Source organism: Loxodonta africana, chromosome 5 (assembly GCF_030014295.1).
Source record: "Loxodonta africana isolate mLoxAfr1 chromosome 5, mLoxAfr1.hap2, whole genome shotgun sequence".
NCBI classification, from domain to species: Eukaryota; Metazoa; Chordata; class Mammalia; order Proboscidea; family Elephantidae; genus Loxodonta; species Loxodonta africana.
Genome location: NC_087346.1, coordinates 38,930,655 through 38,945,914, shown reverse-complemented (window position 1 = coordinate 38,945,914; position 15,260 = coordinate 38,930,655). Strand labels below are relative to the sequence as shown.

The 15,260-nt window shown below is 40.6% G+C and overlaps 1 protein-coding gene across 1 annotated transcript; it reads right to left on the bottom strand.

The window, feature by feature from the left end:
* Window positions 1–1,676: 1,676 nt before the first annotated feature.
* PLA2G12A (phospholipase A2 group XIIA) lies at window positions 1,677–13,649 on the bottom strand. The gene is made up of 4 exons (XM_003410396.4): window positions 13,377–13,649; window positions 8,054–8,130; window positions 6,891–7,056; window positions 1,677–4,857 (listed from the first exon to the last, which is right to left on the bottom strand). The coding sequence occupies exons 1-4, from the start codon at window positions 13,588–13,590 to the stop codon at window positions 4,739–4,741; spliced, it is 576 nt and encodes a 191-aa protein (XP_003410444.1). The 5' UTR covers window positions 13,591–13,649; the 3' UTR covers window positions 1,677–4,738.
* Between the last annotated feature and the right edge of the window lie 1,611 nt (window positions 13,650–15,260).

The following is a 15,260-nucleotide window of genomic DNA, read 5'->3' as shown; positions in this document are numbered from 1 at the left end:
CCTTTTGTATCCATCCCTTTTTTCTTTTTTAATAATTTTTATTGAGCTTTAAGTGAACGTTTACAGATCAAGTCAGTCTGTCACATATAAGCTTATATACACCTTACTCCATACTCCCACTTACTCTCCCCCTAATGAGTCAGCCCTTCCAGTCTCTCCTTTCATGACAATTTTGCCAGTTTCTAACCCTCTCTACCCTCCTATCTCCCCTCCAGACAGGAGATGCCAACACAGTCTCAAGTGTCCGCCTGATACAAGTAGCTCACTCTTCATTATCATCTCTCTCCTACCCATTGTCCAGTCCCTTCCATGTCTGATGAGTTGTCTTTGGCAATGGTTCCTGTCCTGGGCCAACAGGTTTGGGGACCATGACCGCCGGGATTCCTCTAGTCTCAGTCAGACTATTAAGTCTGGTCTTTTTAAGAGAATTTGGGGTCTGCATCCCACTGATCTCCTGCTCCCTCAGGGGCTCTCTGTTGTGCTCCCTGTCAGGGCAGTCATCGGTTGTGGCTGGGCACTATCTAGTTCTTCTGGTCTCAGGATGATGTAAGTCTCTGGTTCATGTGGCCCCTTCTGTCTCTTGGGCTCATAGTTATTGTGTGACCTTGGTGTTCTTCATTTGTATCCATCCCTTTTGACTCCACAGGGATTACATCGAGAACAGTTTTTATTAAACTACTAGTAAAAGGTTACAGTCTTGTAAAAGTATCCCAGAATCCACTATAAAGATCAAGTGCTAGGCTATGCTACCCTATCTTCTGTAAAAATAGGATAACAAATGTAACAACAAATGCACAAATAGAAGACGAAATAAATGGGACTCATAAAAATTAAAAACTTATGGTCATCAAAAGACTATATTCCAAGAGTAAACAGATAATCTAAAAATCAAAACCAAACCTGTTGTCAAGTCGATTTTGACTCATAGCGACCCTACGGGACAGAGGAGAACTGTCCCACCACAGGGTTTCTAAGGAGCGGCTGGTGGATTCGAACAGCCGACCTTTTGGTTAGCAGCCATAGCTCTTAATCACTGTGCCACTGGGGCTCCAAAATTAGACAAACTGGACTGGGAAAAAAATCTTTGGAAATGACTTATCTGATATGGGTCTAATCTCTAAAATCTGTGGAAAACTTTGACAACTCAACAAAAAGACAAACAATCAAAATGGGCAAAGGACATGAACAGAAACGTCACCGAACTGGATACCCAAGCAGCTAACATATGAAAAGATATTTATGAACATTAGCCATTAGAGAGATGTAAATCAAAACTACAATGAGATACTATCTTATCCCAGCTAAAACAGCACAAAAAACAGGTAACGAATGTTGGCGAGGATGTAGGGAGATTGGGGCCCTTATCCATTGCTGATGGGGCTGTAAAATGGTACAACTATTATGAAAAACAGTACGGCGCTCTCTCAAAAACTAGAAATAGAGCTACCCTATGATCCAGCAATTCCACTCCTAGGTATATACCCTAAAAAAAAACAAACTATTGCCATCAAGTCAATTTTAACTTGTCAGTTCTACTCCGTCCTATAGCAACCCCACAGGGTTTCCAAGGAGTGGCTAGTGGATTTGAACTACCGACCTTTTGGCTAGCAACCTGAGCTCTTAACCACTATGCCACCCCTAGAGACCAAAAAAATAAGGACACAGACAGACATACACATGTTCACTGCTGCTTTATTTACAACAGCAAATAAATGGAAACAACCGAAGTGCCCATCAATGGATGAATGGACAAGCAAATTGTGGTACATTTATACAATGCAATACTACACAACCATAAAGAAAAATGATGAGTCCTGAAATATAACATGGGTGGGCCTGGAGGGCATAATGTTAAGTGAAATAAGCCAAGCATATAAGGACAAATATTAGGTATGATCTTTCTATTATAAGAAGATAATAGATATATAGAAACTAATGTTCATTGCTGGTTAGCAGGGAGAAGGGAGAGCAAAGTACACCTTAGACCGTAGAGACTAATTCTTTTTGGTAATGGGAAAAGTGGCACCAAGTGTGGATGTAGTGAGGACAGCACAACCAAAGTAAAAATGAATGAACACACATGGATGGGTATAGGCATATTGGTATACAGGTAGGTACAGGTATATACATCGGTGAGAACAGACAGATAGAAGTATCTATAAACCAACCAAAACCAAACCCAATGCCATCAAGTCAATTTCAACTCAAAGTGACTCTACAGGACAGGGTAAAACTGTTACATAGGGTTTCCAACACTGCAATTAAAAAAAATTTTTTTTAATTGTACTTTAAATGAAAGTTTATAGAGCAAACTAGTTTCTCATTAAATAATACACACACTGTTTTGTGACACTGGTTGCCAACCCCACGATATGTCAACATTCTCCCCTTCTTGACACTGGGCTCCCTATTACCAGCTTTCCTGTCCCCTTCTGCCTTCTCATCCTTGCCTATTTAGTCTCGTTTTGTTATATGGGCCTGTCTAATCTTTGGCTGTAAGGGTGCATCTCAGAAGTGACTTCATTACTGAGTATCTGGGTGCCATATTCTTGGGGTTTCTCCAGTCTCTATCAGACTAGTAAGTCTGGTCTTTTTTGTGTGTGTGTGTGAGTTAGAATTTTGTTCTCCATTTTTCTCCAGTTCTGCTCAAGGCTGCAGTCTTTACAGAAGCAGACTGCCACATCTTTCTCCCACGGAGTGGCTGGTGAGTTTGAACTGCTGGCTTTTCAGATAGCAGCTGAGTACTTAACCACTGCACCACCAGGGCTCCTCATAGAAGTACCTATAGGTATATGTAAATACAGATAGTAGCTGCAGGCACGTATACTCATTGAAGACACAGACATGGACACTCCTCAGACATAACCAAACACCTTCCAAGAGTGGTTTTCTGGGTTTGAAAACTCAGGACCATAGCCTCATGGGACAACTCAGTCAACTGGCACAACATAGTTCACAAATCTCATGATCTGCATCCTAGTGAAGTAAGTAGCATCTTGGGTCTTAAAAGCTTGTGAGCGGCCATGTAAGACACTACTGGTCTCTACTTGCCAGGAACAAAACAGGAAGAAGGTAACCAAAAGCTCAGAGAAGGAACAAGTCTACAGGAGCCAAGACTTCATTGACCCTGAGACCAGAAGAACTAGATGGTGCCCAGCTACCACCAGTCACCATTCTGACCAGGGTCATAATAGATGGTCCTGGACAGAATGGGGGAAAGATGTGGAGCAGAACTCAAAAACTCTTAAAAAAAAAAACAACACCAGACAAACTGGAACAGTGAAGAACAGAGGACTCCCTGAGACTACTGCCCTGAGACACTCTCTAAACACAGAACTGAACCTAGCTCCTGAGTGAAAACAGCAGAGTGGCTCACAAAATAAATGATATTACCTGTAAGATCAGTGCTCTACTTAAAAACCATCTGTTTAAGACCAAAAGGTCAACAATTACTCAAAAGCAAAGATGAGAAGATGGGGGGCAGGGAAACTATAGAGTACAAGAAATGGAACAAACAGAACACAAAGAGAATGTTGACACATTGTAATAAATATAACTAATGTCACTGAACAATTCATGCAGAAATTGTCAAATGGGAACCCAACTTGCTGTGTAAACTTTCACCAAAAAACAATTAAAATATTACTAAAAAAAAAAAAAGAGAGAGAACAAGTGCTAGGGATAAAACACCAAAGCATAACAGCATATAGTGTTCTGATGTGTGTTATGTTCAACAACTTTTCATTTGTTTCATTAAATTCTTATTTTTTCCCATGTAGGCAAAGGATATAGTAAAATATGACATTTGTCATATGAGTGGTTCATAAAATAGGAGTGGCTGTGCTTCTGAAGGAAACCGTGACGTAGTGGTTAAGTGCTACAGCTGCTAACCAAAGGCTCGGCAGTTCAAATCTGCCAGGCGCTCCAAGGAAACTCTATGGAGCAGTTCTACTCTGTCCTATAGGGTTGCTATGAGTCGGAATTGGGTTTGGTTTTTTTTTGGTGCTTCTGAATCTTGTTCATGTCACCTTCTGTGCATAATATGAAATACCTACATGCTCTGGTTTTGTTCCCTAAGAGGTTACCAGCTGATGGTTCCAATCATAAAAGAGAAACAGACATGGGACTCTTGCCCATATAAATAGTCCTGCCATTAACAGGTGCATCACTTATTCATATACTAAATGGGTTATAAAGAAACAGCATATTATGTGCAACTAAAATAGAGAAAAAATAAAGTCAGATCCTTCCAGGTATAAATATATACATATTTAAATTTCAGAGTAAACAAACATACTTCTAAGTGAGGACTTCCCCCTATTTCCAATTAAGATAATGTTGAAAGCATCTTATGATCAACTTTTAATTTTGACCTTTTTTTTCTTTTTGTAAATACAGTTGCAAAAACTGAGCTGCAGATGCTTTCTTTTAAACAATTTTCCCCTTAACAGACACCTCTCTCTGGGATGGGTCGAGACAATTTGGCACACTGAGGCAGCAACTCTCAGGAAGACACCTGAGAGGGAAGGCATGCCATTCCTCCTATGCGCCCCCCACCACATCCCCTTTTTTAATTTTTTTTAGATTGAGCTTATAATGTCAAAATGTAAAGTCTTGTAAGGTCTGAAAATAATTAATCTACAAAATAAGGCAGCTTTATAACGTAAAAACGTTAGTTCTTTGTCAAAGGTTACATTCTTCCATCTTCATCTGCTGTTTCCAGCTGTCAGCATCTTCTTTAAAGATCCGTTTTTTCTTCATAGCGACACCAGCATGCAGCTCTTTGGCTGTCCAGGTATGGTTTACAGCCTAAATGGATAACGCTGTCAAACAAGAGCTCCACTGTTGTTTCACATGCTGCAAAGTGACGAAACGCCGTTACTATTGGGCAACAACCATGCATTCTCTCTTTACATGTATTACACGCTGCTGCACATCCTTAGTGGGCGCTCCGATGTGTGCTAGATGAAGTCATCCCAAACCCTTCAAGCCGGTAGCATATCTGTACACAGACTTACAAGTTTTAGTCTCTTTACCATGTATCTTACTTTTTGTTTGCATTCAATTGCTCCATCTAATTTTTTGTACTAGACAAATGATAGCCTCTCTCAATAGCACTTACCAGCTAATCAGTGTTAACTTTCCTTTTACATGAAAAATATAATCACTAGTAGAGATGCTATGAGTTGGAATCAACTTGACGGCAATGGGTTTGGCTTGGTTTTGGTTTAGTAGAGATACCAGATAACACTATTAAATCTGCATTTCAAGAAAAGATGTTTAAGGTGCAGAAGAACTGAAGTTCAAAAAAGGAAACTTCAAAACATTTAATCATGGTCAATGTCTTCTCTAAGAACCGATCACATCATTTAAAACGCTTCATGCAATCCAGACTAATTCTGACCAATATTCAAATGTGGCTGGTGTGAGGAGGGGTGTAAGAATCAAAGGTGTTTTTCTCCTGGTAGTTTATTTTACTGTAATAAAAACAGGTAATGCATTTACTTTTTTTTATTCTAAGAAACCTGTAACACTCAAGTGGGATTATCTTAACATGTTTCACTTACAGAAATGTAACTTGTCTAAATACCTCCAACTTCAACATGTTATGGAAGAAACTTCATTGATTTCATTAAAAAATCGTTAACATTTTCAAAGTTCTCCACAAGAGAGTGCCATTAAGGAACACAACCAACTCCAGAAGTGTAGAGGCTAGAACTATTAAATATGAGGAAACAGAAAATACATCCATCTACACTTCAGCTGTAGAACTAGTTTACCTTGGCCAAAAACATGCAAGGGGATACAGAGGATGTAAGTTCAAGCTTCACCTGGAAAAGAGATGTCCTTCCTGACAGTTATTACTCAGGATTTCAGAATCAGATCTATAACATGAGACTATGAAGAATACTGTCATAGACAGAACATGGGTTTTAGAGTCAGACAGTCCTAGTTTGAAGGCTCAGTGTGTAAGTTGGGGCATTTTATTTCTTTACCTCAATTTTCTTCCTTGAACAATGGGGATGCCACCACCTACTTCATTGGGTTGTTATGAGCATCAAATGGGGGCATACATAAAGTATCTAGCACAGTACCTTATGGAAAGTGCTTAAAAACATTAGTTTCCTTTCCTGCCTCTTCCCATGGCCCTCTGTCTTCTGATTTCAGGGTATTATATATTCTTTGGCTTGACAGGAAAGAAATGCTGTAACTGCTGATACTTGAATAGTGACATAGTATTTCCACAAATTCTTTTTCATTTCACCCTTATGACATCTCTGTGAGGTGGGTATTATCATTCTCCCCATTTTATAAATAAGGACACCAAGCTCACAGAGGTTAAGAATTCTATCCAACGATAAACAAAAAAATCCAAACCCATTGCCACTAAGTCGATTCCAACTCCTAGCAACCCTTCAGGACAGAGTAGAATTGCCCCGCAGGGTTTCCAAGGAGCAGCTGGTGGATTTGAACTGCTGACCTTTTTGTTAGCAGCCAGACACTTAACCACTGAGCTACCAGGGCTCCTATCCAAAGATACACAGAGACAAAGTTGAGATTCAAATCTTTTAGAATCTCCTATTCCAAATCAGTGTAATTTATTCTACTCTTAGGTTCACTGGATTCAGGGTTTCAAACTTTAGGCTCTGAATAAGTAAAGAGATATCAAAGGGCACTAGTTGGATGAATTCTTCTCTCTGCCTCACATATCCTCCCTGCAAGGTCTTCTAACACTTTCTGCTTCTGCAACTACAAACCACTTTAGGTTACAGAAAATTGAAGGGGCTGTGTAACCATAGATAAAATATAGACAATGGTTTCTACTGATAAATCCTATACTAAGACATAAAGCATTCAACAACACTTTAAACACTTGTACTCATCCTTACCCTGAACATGCTGAGCTAGTCCTAGTGTTTTCTGCACATCTCGGCAGATCTTGGACAGGCAGTACTGGAACGCCTCGTCACAGTCATTCTTGCTTTTGCCGCAGGTCTCGTAGCACCTGTCGTGTTGGTTGCAGCACTTCGTCAGGGATGGGATGCCAATGTTCAGCTGAAAGAGGTGTTTGGGTGGATTTTTGTCAATGAAACTCAAAATTTCTCTGCTGAAACAGTGCACTCAAAAAGATTTAGAAAGAGATGACAAGGACTGCTTTCTAGATAATTTCCAAAATCCATTTCTGTCTTCAAATATTCTCCATGTCATGAATCTTCCCATTACTCTCATTCAGACTTACCATGTCACTCCTTTTTCAGCCATAACTCGCTGCCCCCTGTTTTGCAAAGTTAAAATATTCACAGCTATCTGCCGGTAACAAACACAACTTCCAATTGTCCAAAACACAGTTTTAAAAACAGAAAGGTAAGGTTAATGCCATTAAAAGATTTCTCTAGGGGTTAGACAAGTATGCCTTTGGATATTTCAAAGTGTTTTGTCTTATGTTCCAACATCCCCAAAATAAAACATATTTTATGTGAAATGTCACTGATAGCTTTTGAGCTTTTACAACTCAAATCACTTTGTTTTAATATTTAAGTGTTCATTATTCCCCAAAGATACCATTACTTCAAATCCACAGCTTATCTTCAATTGTTTTAAATAACTTCATGCATAAAGCCCTGTGGCTAGGAATTATTCTCATAAACACTTTCTCTGTAACGCTTGTCTCAGATCCAGCCTGAGGTACAACACACAGCTATCCCACTTGGCCTAGTTTTAACTTAGAAAATACTATGTTTTATCTATACCTTTTTTCCCTAAGAAGTACTATTTCCGTACTCTAAACTTTTAAGCCATGTTTGTGACTTAGAAAATATAATTTAAATGGTGTTAACATCCATAAGATTAAAACATAAACATTTCTCCACTTAGTTTTATTAGAAGTTATTAAATATATAGTTACCTTTAGCCATAAAAGAATGTAATAAGCCTGATCACTATTACAAGCAAAATTATTTATGAACCTGAGAATATACTGATAGTTTTGCATTTTCAAAGTATTACACAGCCTCCTGGTCATAAAACTTATCAAATAAAAAATAATATTTACATGAACACCAAACAGCGGAGAGCCACATCCATTCGGTGGGGAGGGTTTATAACCATGACGTGGGTAAGGCTTAGATCCTATAAAACAAAAACAAGATCCTTAATTTTTGAATACAATAGAAATAAAATGCATACTCAAAACAGTTCCACAATGTGCTGTATTAGCCTTGGAAATATTCAATATTTACTTGAATGGTGACTGAAGTGAGTATGTGTCTTTATTCTAATAAGCATTAGGAATATTAATTTTGTCTACCTAATTTTTTAAAATTTTTCCTGTGATAAGCAATGTAGAATACATACAAATGTGTACCTATATTTTAAGCGCCGAGCTGCTAACCGAAAAGTCAGTGGTTAGAACCCACCGACCACTCCATGGGAGAAAGATGTGGCAGTCAGCTTCTGTAAAGATTTACAGCCTTGGAAACCCTATGGGGTAGTTCTACTGTCGTATAGGGTTGCTATAAGTTGTAGTTGACTCCACGGCAATAAGTTTATATCCATATTATAACATGCACATAAATGGCAGTTCCTAAAATGCAATTTTTATTTGAAAGCTGGCGCCATATAAGACATACAAAAGCTTTTGTCGGACTTCTGGAGATATGAGAGGTTACAAGCTAGGTTGGGTCCATGTGTATGAAGGGTAAATCCACCGTTTTCTTGCATTCTAACACTTTTTTTTTTTTTTTCCAGTTAAAACCTATAGAGAAGGTCTGTATTCCCAATCTTCAGCACATTCACCACTGCACACAAACCTCAATAACCATTAACTAACAGGTTTACTAAACTAGAGCCTAGAGCTAAGGAAGATAAGGCCATTCGATGATCATTTAATCACCTTAATACCATTACAAGACATTACAGAACCACACATTCCGCCCCCCACTGCAACTAGCCATTTCACAAATATACTCCTTTGTCAGCTAAAAGAAAGGTCAGCAGTAGAGATGGCTTGGTAGACCCTGATACTGTCTATACCATTATTCCCTAATAGCCCAGAGAATAAATTTCACCCCTATGGTGCAGTAACCAGGAGAAAGGTGACATCACCACAAAAACCTTAAGTGTGGGACAGTACTTCAGAAATACCTCGCCTTATCTAATATAGAAATCACTTTAACATCCCAGTCAACTACTTTCTGAGTAATTCCTGAGATCTGGAGTCTCCGACGCAAACAGCATATTTTACCGTCAAACAGCACTAATTGTCCTTCTGCCTTCTAACAAATTCTGTCTGTAATCAATCTTCTGCCTACAGATTAAAAATGAAATATCCCCAGTTATTTCAAACATACCATATGGCATAGTTTCACAGCCATTAGCCCAATCCTTTGGGCAGACTACTCAATTAGCTGTAACTTCATCTACATGAAGTTAAATTTATTCAGCCTACATTTCTCATGGGACTATTATGAGAAAGTATACATTTTATCTACAGTTCCTCTTTGTCCTTCCAAACTAGAAACCTCTTCACAGAAAGGGAGTAAGGCTAGATTAGCATTATATTCATGCAGAACCCATTCTGGCTCCTGAAGCTTCATCACAAAGCTCTCTTTTATCAAGGATTATAACAGTCTATGTTTTGAATTGTTTAGGAACTCGTCTAGAGGCAGACATTTCAGCAATGGGTCTACATTATTAAAATATAATAATAAAAATGCCAGGGGCTGTCCAAAAGTCTGGAACACAGGGAAAATACTGGAATTTTTTCTTCAGGATAGCAATTGAACTCATTGCATTAAATTTAGAAGTATGTCACCTAAAAAAGTGTCCGGAGGTTGGAAATGAAAACAATTGAGTATATTATTATCTGAAAGTGTAAATAACACATTATTTATCTTGCGTGTCCAACTTTTTGGACGTCCTGTACCTCCCCTCTCCCAGTCTCCAGATTTCTGGAATCTGTCCTTTTTCCACAAGGATCAAAAATTATCACCCTGAGACAACTGATATAGGCCTAGGGTGGTAAAAGCACGTGGGTTTTTAATTTCCTCTTCCCAAGAGTCTTTTCACACTAGGAAGATGTTTCACTCAATGTTGCACAGCAGTCCTTCTATTTTCCTTCCCTTTGTGCTTTATCTAAATCCACAGGCTTTTCTTGTATTTCCAGTCTAAAAAATACTCCTTGCCAAAAACTGAAATGGGGAAGACCATGGTAAGAACAAATTCCGGGTTGGTAGGAAAAACAATAGCATATTTGCATGCTTTTGGGAATGATTTAGCGGAGAATAAAAACACTGATGAAGGAGACAAGGAAAAGAATTACTGGAGTCATATCCTGTGGTAAGAGTGATGTGTTCCACTGCCTAAATAGAGAGGGTGGCCCGGAGTGGAGACAGCATGTCCCTATTAGTAGGAAAGGTAGAGGATGCGGACATAGACGCTGGTTCAAGTTCTCTTCTGATTCCTTCGGTTTCCTCGGTGAAATAGCAATCAAGGTCATCAGCTGAGAGAGAAGATGAGAACGGGGATGTTGGACTTGTAACATTTAGGCATAAATTTAAGAAGCAGTGAAAATTTTCTGAACACCTTTCAGCACCTTACAGCATACAAGATATAGCTCATTCTCAACCTTCATTAACATAAAACTAGAAATTATTTTGAGAGTTACAGGCAGCAGATGGCATCACATTTTTACATGATATAGGTTCTTGTTAAATTCATCTACATATACAATCTGGTTTTAACATTAAGTCATTGAATTCCCTGGCATTTAAGCTGCCAGATTAACTAAACTAGACCCAGACCCTGGCTCTCCAACTTGTCTGTCAGCCTATCAGTCTGTTGTACTGTGGTAGCTTGCATGTCGCTGTGATGCTAGAAGCTATGTCACCAGTATTTCAAATACCAGCAGGATCACCCATGGTGGAGAAGTTTCAGTGGAGCTTCTACATTACAAGGAAAGGCCCGGTGATCTACTTCTGAAAAACAGTGAAAACCTTATGGATAGCAGTGGAACACTGATAGTACTTTCGGAAGATGAGCCCCTCAGGGAGGAAGGCACTCAAAATATGATTGGGGAAGAGCTGCCTCCTTAAAGCTGAGCTGACTTTAATGATGTGGATGGAGTAAAGCTTTTGGGACCTTCATTTGCTGATGTGGCACAACTCAAAATGAGAAGAAACAGCTGCAAGCATCCATTAGTAACTGGAACATGGAATGTAGAAACTATGAATCTAGGAAAATTGGAAGGTGTCAAAAATGAAATAGCATAAAAATCAATATCCTTGGCATTAGTGAGTTGAAATGGACTGGTATTAGCCATTTTGAATTGGACAGTCATATGGTCTACTAAGCTGGGAATGATAAATTGATGAACGGCATTGTATTCATTGCCAAAAAAACATTTCAAGACCGATCCTGAAGTACAACACTGTCAGTGATAGGATACTGTCCATACACCTACAAGGACGACCAGTTAATACAACTATTATTCAAATGTATATGCCAACCACTAATGTCAAAGATGAAGAAACTGAAGATTTCTACCAACTTCTGCAGTCTGAAATTGATCAAACATGCAATCAAGATGCACTGATAATTACTGGTAATTGGAACCTGAAAGTTGGAAACAAAGAAGGATCAGAACTTGGAAACTGTGGCCTTGGTGACATGAACAACGTGGGAGATCGCATGATAAAATTTTGCAATACCAACAGCCTATTCATTGGAAATACCTTTTTTCAACAACATAAACAGCGACTACACACATGAACCTTGCCAGATGGAACACACAGGAATCAAATCAACTATATCTGTGGAAAGAGACGATGGAAAAGCTCAATATCATCAGTCACAACAAGGCCAGAGACCCACTGCGGAACAGACGATCAATTGCTTATACGCAGCTTCATCAAATGCTCATATCCCACCTGAATTTAGAGACCATCTCAAAGATAGAGCTGATGCATTGAACACTAATAACCGAAGACCAGACATCGTACATGAAGAAAGCAAAAGGTCATTAAAAAGACAGGAAAGAAAAAAGCAAAATGGATGTCAGAAGAGGCTCTGAAAGTTGGTTGCTCTTGAACATATCGAATAGATAAAGCGAAAGGAAGAAATGATGAAGTAAAAAAGCTGAACAGAAGATTTCAAAGGGCAGCTCCAGAAGACAAAGTAAAGTATTATAATGAAATGTGCAAAGACCTGGAGCTAGAAAACCAAATGGGAAGAACACGCTCAACATTTCTTGAACTGAAAGAACTGAAGAAAAAATTTAAGTCTCAAGTCACAATATTGAAGGATTTTATGGGCAAAATATTGAACAACAGTTTGTTGGTTTGGATGTTTGTTTGCTAAAGTAGAAGGTCAGAGAAAAACAGGAAGGCCCTCAATGAGATGGATTGACACAGTGACTGCAACGATGGGCTCAAACATAGCAATGATTGTGAGGATGGCAGAGGACCGAGCAGTGTTTCTTTCTGTTGTACACAGGGTTGTTATGAGTCAGGACAAACTTGACGGCACCTGACAACAGCAACAACAGACTCTGGCTAATCTTATTGAAAACATAATCTTCCAAATGCTACCTTACCATTTTGAATTTCCAAAGAGAAGCCTACGTACTTGATCTGAGCTATTAAAATATTTAAACATTCAAGAAATTAAGTGCTTCAAAAAAATGATCTCTTCCCGAAACACTCATTACCTACACTATCACCAAACAAGTTCTCAGATTTAAACAGGACTAATGTTTAAAAAGTATGAAAAGAGTAAATGAAAACTATTAACCAACAAAAAGGAAGGGTCCTTGATACCAAAGGAAAGAAAACTGTCAAATCTAACAAACTATTTTCTAGAAGATAACTATCTCAACAAATGAGTACACTAAAAGTCTGTATAAAGGTCTCAACTTATATTCGGTAGCTTTGCAGAAAAAACAAAGCCAATTTTCTCGAGAAAGTTAAAATGGCCAGACTTTAAAATCTAGGTTTGCTTTTTGCATGTTCAGTTGACTAATTTACAGACACTAAAACAGAACGCTACAATCACAGCTAGTCCCATTCCAGGACGGTAATTCGAACGTCACCAAGTTCTTAGGCAACTTCATGCAATTGCAAAAAAATAAATAAATAGTGAATGGCGAGCACACTATTCATGCAATTGCAAAAAAATAAATAAATAGTGAATGGCGAGCGACTTTCCGCATTCTAACAACGGTGTGAACTTGTCACCAAACTGCTCAATCACGAGAACGAGAAGATTCTACCAGTGGTTAAGTTTTTCCACCGCCAAAGGGCAGCGTCAAGGTCTGCCTCGCATCTGTCGCTCTCACGTTTCCACGACCTCAGTCGCCCAGGGCCCCGGGTTCCTCTCACCGTCATTGCACTTATATTGGCAAAGCCCGTCCTCGCCTCCCAGGAGGTCCAAGGCGGCGTTCAGGTAGGTGTCTATCCTGTGAACGCCATTCCGGATGGTCTTAAGCGTGGCCCTCCAGTCTGTGGTCTGGGCCTGAGCCTGGCACCTGACGGCGGCGGCTAGGACGAGGATCAGGAGGGCGAGCGCGGATCGCGGCCGCACGAGCGGAGCCATTCACTCAGCGCCGGGCCTCGCCAGGCCCCACGGAGACCCCTGGGCGCCCTAGGCAGCGGCGCGGGCTGGGGGCTAGGCGGCCGCCGCCGGCTCCATGTCCGCGCCTCCTTCCTGCCTGGCTGGGCCGCCACCGCCGCCTTCACACTGCCCCGGCGAGAAGGCGGTGCCGTCGCGGAGCCGCGCGCTCGAGCACGCCCGCTCACCTGGGCCGGCGGCCGGCCAAGCGCGCCTGCGCAGGAGCGTGGCGCGTCAGGGTCGCGCCGAGGAGCCACAGGGCGGGCTGGCGAGGCGTCCTCTACAGTCACGTGGTCGTCGCGGCGCGCAGCCTTCAGCCCTGGCGTTAGAATTACCCCGGGAGCTTTAAAAAAAATACGCATGTCCGGGCCTCATCCCCAGGGAATCTGATTAAGTTGGTCCAGGGTGGCAGTGGACATCATTATTTTTAAAAAGCTTTATGGGTGGTTGTACCTTGCAGCCAAGGCGGAGAACTTTTGTTACCTGTCCCGTCAAGGTTCTGCCCCGCTAGCCCAAGGGGCAAGACCACGGGTGTGGAACGACCTGAGACTTGAGCTCCAGTAGCCCCTTGCAGAGAGCTCTGCGAGGGGTCCCAGCTGCGTTATGCTGTAGATCCGGTCTTTCTTTGCTGAGCACGGCTTCAACTCTTGGTCCTACGACCTGTTAGGGCCTCAGAGGGGAGAGCTGGGCCCGGTAGATGTCAACCCAACGCTATGGTGGGATGCCTGACTTTGGTTACATTGAGCTAAATACTTGGACTTTCTGGAAGAAGAAAATGGTTTCAGAGTAAAAAACACAAGTTTTCTTCCCTGGTAAGTCAGAAGCGGTACTCTGTATTTGAATGCAGTTAAAAAAACTTAATCAAGGAAATCATTGTTTCCTACTCAAGGTTGTTTTGTAACTTGATAGCACCAGTGACGCTTCTGTTTTTTCCCAGTGGTGTGCATGATCCTTAAATAACAATTGCAGTAATTTTTACCAGAGCTATAAATATCAGTTATCTTTGTATCCTAGCATCTTCTATGAATTTTATCCAGTAGGATCGATCCAGGGCAATGTTGCAAGTGTTGGGAAAAAGTGTGCCCTTCCTATGATAAGAATTACAAATGAATACTAGTTTGTCTTTTTGTGTTTGTTACAGGCTTCATGACTTTATTATAATAAATGCACACTACAGAGTTCCTAAGAATTACAGCCCTCATTATTGAGAGCTTACTCTGGGCCAGGCACTTCACTATACATGATTTCTCACATTCAGAGCACTGCCTTTTAGGGATGCAGACTTTGGGTGAATTAGAAACAGAAGGTCTCCCACCACAGACTGCTGTATTCCTACTCTGGGCTTCGTTAGCAGAGAGCCAGCTGGCCTTTAGTCTGTGTTCAGCCCCTCTGCCAGGCTGTGCTGTGATCCACCTGTACCATAGTGGGGGAAGGGGAGAAATGTGCTAGGGCAGGTATTACTACCTCATTTCACAGTGAGGAATCAAGGTGCAGAGAAGTCAAGTGACAGTCTTTGGTTAAGCCTTTCAATACATTCTGAAAAGGGAATGTAGGATCATTTTCTTAGCTTTCTGGAGCATCTCTAAAATACAGAGGGATTAGATTACTGATGAGTTCCCACCCAGCTCCACCACCAGAATCCTTAAATAAAGCTT

Bases quoted from the DNA above. Each gene is read 5' to 3' on its own strand.
- PLA2G12A (XM_003410396.4), bottom strand. From the start codon at position 13,590: ATGGCTCCGCTCGTGCGGCCGCGATCCGCGCTCGCCCTCCTGATCCTC. The intron at 8,131-13,376 runs GTGAGAGGAACC...TTTGTTTTATAG, and splicing joins CCAATATAAGTGCAATGACG to GATCTAAGCCTTACCCACGT. The intron at 4,858-6,890 runs GTAAGGATGAGT...GTCACTTTGCAG, and splicing joins ACTAGCTCAGCATGTTCAGG to CATGTGAAACAACAGTGGAG.